General features: G+C 39.6%; 1 protein-coding gene across 1 annotated transcript; it reads left to right on the top strand.

Moving 5' to 3' along the window:
- Window positions 1–1,416: 1,416 nt before the first annotated feature.
- LOC124897996 lies at window positions 1,417–2,139 on the top strand. The gene has a single exon (XM_047411614.1). The coding sequence runs from the start codon at window positions 1,417–1,419 to the stop codon at window positions 2,137–2,139; it is 723 nt and encodes a 240-aa protein (XP_047267570.1).
- Window positions 2,140–5,813: the final 3,674 nt, after the last annotated feature.

Consider the following 5,813-nt stretch of genomic DNA (forward strand, 5'->3'; position numbering starts at 1 on the left):
GCACGATGATCCAACTCCTAAACTTGAAAAGGTTGTTTGGAGTCTTTCCTAGGGATGACCCTAACCTGCATCTGGTGAATTTTGTCACCATTTGCAAATCTTTTGATAACCCAGGAGTGAGCCAGAACGCTATATGGTTGAGGCTATTCCCATTGTCTCTATCTTTGGAGGCAACATTGTGGCTGAATGAGCTGACACCTGATTCTATAACTATCTAGAGGAATTTGAAAGGAGCTTTCCTAGAAAGGTTATTTCTGCCTTCCAGGAGGGTACAATTGAGGGATAGGATCAGCAACTTTAGACTGCTCCCGAATGAGGCCTTGTATGAAACTTAGGAGAGGTTCAAGAAGAAGATGACATAGTATCCAAACCACAAAATGATGGACATACATTTGATGGAGACTTTTATAGGGCTCTTAACTCTGTAACAAATCCGATTCTAGATAACGCCACTGGTGGTTCATTTGTTGATCTATCTTTTCAAGATGCCTTATATATGCTGAATAGGATGACCAAATGGAGTCAGGCTTGGTACACTAGAGATTCTGTGGTGGCAAGACCCACTGTTTATATTGGAATGACTTCTAAACAATGTAGGAGAGATGAAGAGCGGGATCAAGATATGGCCCATCTAAAGACTTAGATGGACTTGCTTACCAAGTACTTATTATCGGGGAAGACTGAGAAAGTAAAGGCTGTGACTTCTCAGGAATGAGTTGATATTGAGATTGAAGAAGAGGCTAATTATGTTAATAATCAGGGGGCTTTCTGAGGCAATAGCCAAGGGAATCAAAGCTGGAACATTTATGACAAGCCTGGTTACAAAGATAGAGAGCAAGGAAACTGGAGAAGAATAAATGAAAGGACTGGGTTATATGTTCTTCCTGGAAATCGAGAAGCTACTGTAACTAGCTCTGGAAAGATGTCTATGGAGGACTTTATGGAAAAACTATTGGAGGAAGTTGAGCCTACTAACTCAGGGGTAAATACTATGAACAGTGAATTTTATACTCCGAGTCAGTTGGTAGTTCACACTCAACTAGGGAAGAAGTAGTTTTGTATCTATTATAATGGCTCAAAATCTACAAATTGATGGCTCAAGTTTGGATATTACCACCAGGAGTGGTAAGTTCTTACCTGGCTCTTCTTTTAGCAAGTCTATGAATAATGAGGTAGTTGTGGATAACCCAGAAGAAAGCAATCTTGGGGAGTTTGAGAAGGATAGTGCCTTTCATTGAGGCACTTGAGCAAATACTAGGATATGCGAAATTCATGAAGGACCTTATAACGAAGAAACGAGTGGTGAGCTACGAACTGGAGGTAGATCTCTATGTTTGTAGTGTTATCTCTACAAGGACCTTAATGTAGAAGGAGCCATACCCAGGTGCAGTCACTATTCCCTACACAATTGGAACTATGGAATTCACCAAGGCGCTGTGTGATCTGGGAGCAAACGTTAATTTGATGCCATTGTCTATTTATAGAAAGTTGGGTATGGGGAATCCCATACCCACCAACATGAGATTGGTGATGGCGGATAGGTCAGTAAAGCGACTCATCAGCATTCTGCATGATGTGTTTATAAAGGTTTCCAATTTCATATTCCCTGCAGACTTCGTCATTTTGGGCTGCGAGGTAGACTTCGAGGTGCCTATAATCTTGGGTCAACCTTTTCTCGTAACCAAAAGTGTGTTAATTGATTTGAGAGCCAATGATCTCTTATTTAGGATGAACGATGAAGTAGCACGATATGATGTGGGCAAATCAATGAAGCAACATGAGGAAATATGTGTGTTCTCAGTAGTTGATGTGTATTTTGAGGATGTGGAGGATGTGCCCATAATTGAGCAACTTGTTATCACACCTTTGGCTGCGGTCACGATGAATTATGATATTAAAGTTAATGGGGAGTATGAAGAGATTGTTTGTGCCTTGACAAACATGGGTTCATATCCTTATGCTACCAAAAAGTTGGACCTTGATCTAGCTAATCAACCAACACCATCAGCCAAGCCATCTATTGAAGAGCCTCTATTATTGGAGTTAAAGGAGCTGCCTGGGCATTTATGGTACGTGTTTTTGGGTAAAGAAAACATGCTACCTGTTATTATTTCAGCTGATTGGGAGAACAACAGGTGAATGCACTTATTTCAGTACTTTAGAAGCATAAGAGAGCAATAGGGTGGACCATCCCAGATATTATTGGTATTCCCCTTGGCATCTGCACGCATAAAATTCAACTTGAGAAAGATTGTATTCCAACCATAGAACGTCAGTGCCGTCTTAACCCACCAATGCATGAGGTAGTTAAGAAGGAGATTATTAAATAGTTGGATGTAGGAGTGATTTACCCTATTTCTAATAGTAAGTGATGAGCCCCATTCAATGAGTACCCAAAAAAAGGGGTATGACTATGGTTGCTAATGAAAATAATCAGTTGATTCCACTCAGGACAGTAAAAAGGTGGAGAGTTTTCATGGACTACCGCATGTTAAAATCTTGGACTCTGCAGGACCACTTCTTAATGCCTTTTATGGACTAAATTCTTGACCAATTGGCTGGTAAGGGGCGGTATTGCTTCTTGGATGGTTATTCTGGATATAACCAAATCTGTATTATTCCGGAAGATCAGGAGAAGATAACATTCACATGCCTATATGGCACCTTTGAATTTAAGAGGATGCCATTTGGGCTATGCAATGCACCCGCCACTTTTCAATGGTGCATGATGTCTATCTTCTCTGACATGGTGGAAGAAACCATAGAGGTATTCATGGATGATTTCTTTGTGGTGGATGATTCATTTGAAATGTGTTTGGAAAATCTGAATGTGGCCTTGTAAAGATGTTTTGAATTTAACCTAGTGCTTAACTAGGAAAAATGTCATTTCATACTAAAGGAGGGCATCGTTCTTCGCCAAAAAATTTCCAAAAAAGGGATAGAAGTTGATCAAGAAAAAGTGGAAGTTATCGAGAAACTACCACCTCCCATTTTGGTGAAGGAAGTACATTATTTTCTTGGTCATGCAGGCTTTTATCGGAGATTTATAAAAGACTTCTCAAAGATCAATCTTAGTAAAACATCTAGCGTCCTGAATCTGGTCGACTAGGTCATCAATCCTAAGAAGAGGATATGTTTTTCTCAAAACCACATTATTCATCTGGTGGTAGTCTATGCTGTTGGAAGAGACACATCCTTCTTACGCATGAAAAGCACAGGAGCACCCCACAGAGAGACACTATGACGGATGAAACCCTTATCAATAAGATCCCTTAATTTTTCCTTAAGTTCTTTCAACTCAGCCTGAGCAATTATATATGAAGGAATAGAGATAGGATGAGTATCTAGTAGAACATCAATCCCAATGTCTATTTCCCTATTGGGAGGAATACCAGGAGGATCATTAGGAAACACCTTAAGAAACTTATTATAACAGGGACAAAATGTAAAGAGGGAACTTCAAAACAAGAATCTTCAACCCAAACCACATAATATAGATGCCCCTTGGAAATCAACTTCTAGACTCTAAGATAAGAAATGAACCTCACAGTTCTATTACCTATTTATTAGGGTAGTAAAAATTGAACTGATGGTTCCGATAATCTAGAGAAGTATAGCACGAATGGAGCCAATCCATCCCTAAGATCACATCAAAGTCTTCCATATTCAACTCTATCAGATCCACCAAGGTCTTCCTAACACAGATCGATGACACACAAACTCAATAGACCTTTTTAGCCTCATAGAGTCACCCACCAGGGTGGACACAAAGAAAGGCTCATAAATACACTCAGGATCGAAACCAAAATGAACAGACACATAATGGGTAACATAAAAAAGGGTAGAACCCAGATCAAACAAATAATACACATCACGATATAAAAATTTCAATATACCAGTAATGACATCAAGAGATGCGTTAGATTCCAAATAGGTGGTAAGAGCATAAATATGATTTTGAATAGTGCCGTTACTTGAAGTAGTATCCTTTGGTTCAGGAGTCGATAAAGCTGCGATCGAAGACTTATTAGCTCCAGAAGCAATCTTTTTTGGACAGTGTTACTGCAAATGCCCCGACTAACCATAATTAAAGAACTTATTTCTCCCCTCATCACAAACTCCATGATGCATCTTCCCCCAAAAAATAAAAAAAAGGGATAAGATGGGGCTGATTGAGCTCCACTAGACTGAGATTGGGCACTTTGTGTCTTAAACCCATTGTTAGTCTAAAAATGGTGATCACTAGACTACTAAGGATATGGAGCACTAGTTGTACAATGTGAGCCCGAGTTTCCTCAGGTCCTGTTCTGCCCCACTATCTACCATCTTTACCACTATTTTGCTGGCCTCCACCCTGCTCTATACATCTAAACTTCTTATTTTTCCTCTCTCCCATTTCAACTTATTTCTTTTTTTTTTATCTTCAAAATAGTGCATATACATCACCAGTCTAGAGCTATCCATGTTATTGTTTAGCATGACAGCCTTACAGTCTAGAGCCAAGTCCCAAGACAAACTCGAAGCATACTTCCTCATCGTAGCCCTCATGCTAGACACAATCTCCGAAGCATACCGAGAAATAAAACTTCAAAGCATACTCCTTAACAGTCATCCTTCCTACTTCAAGTTCATAAACTCTTCAGCCTCAGCATCTCTCAACTCCTGAGGAAAGAAATAATCAAGGAAGGCACTAAAAAACTCTTCCCACATAGCCAACTCAGCATCATCACCCTTTGATTACTCTCACTCCTCATACCACTGTTATGCCACATCCTTCAACTGATTTATAGAAAACTCCACACCCTACACATTAGTAGAATGCATCACCTTGAGTGTCTTTACTATTTCATCAACAAACCCTTGAGGATACTCCTCAACCTTAGAGATTGTAAAGGCCGGAGGGATCAATCTCTTAAGATGACCAACTCTAGTGGCCTTAGAAGATGGAGCAATATCACTAACATGGTCGGGCTAGTGAGACTGATAAGTCACCAACTGAGTCAGTAGATGAATAGATCGATTAATGTAGATATTAGAAATGTCTCCTTTGGGCAGTAGGGAAGGAAAATCATCAGCCCAAGAAGCCTAGGGAGGACTAGTAGGGACCAGACAAACTCCACATGAGCAGTCAAGAGAAGGGACCCTAGATAGTGTCTGTACTTCATAAGTAGAATGAGTTCCATCTATATTATAGTCAGGTGGGATAGAGGAGTTTCCACGAGCATCAAATCTTTCGGGATGCATGATTTGAAATGTGAACTAATGAAATCAGAGGAGATTTCAAGACCTTAGACTCTATAGCCCAAAAATAGTAAACAAGAAAAAAAAAGAGTCCTAAATGCCTGGTAGCCTCTTATTTATAAGTGTGGTGCGCTACTCACCAATAAAAGATACTCTATTTAACATGGGTTTGTGGACACTCAATGAGCATGAACCTAGGCTTTTATGCCAAACTTGGCACGACTCGAACTAGGGCCTAGTCTTAAAAGGTATCTTAAGTTCACTAATGGGAAGAAACCACCCCCATTAACCTAGCCAACCAGAACATAATACATCAAGCAGTAGATGAATTTCAAATATATACCAAGATGGTACTGAGTTTCAAATATTTAACAAGACAAATAAATCAACTGAATAGGATCTAATAATCCACAATACAAAATCCACCCACATCCTCTTGTATATCAAAAGCCTCTAAAAAACCAAACATCAACTAAGGTCGGGACATGACCTTGACTATCACCGAAAACCTATCGAAATAGTCTAGGCCATTAATAAAGCCAAGACTATGAAATAAAGGCCTTTTGGGAAGA

Source organism: Capsicum annuum, chromosome 4, assembly GCF_002878395.1.
Source record: "Capsicum annuum cultivar UCD-10X-F1 chromosome 4, UCD10Xv1.1, whole genome shotgun sequence".
Classification (NCBI taxonomy): Eukaryota; Viridiplantae; Streptophyta; class Magnoliopsida; order Solanales; family Solanaceae; genus Capsicum; species Capsicum annuum.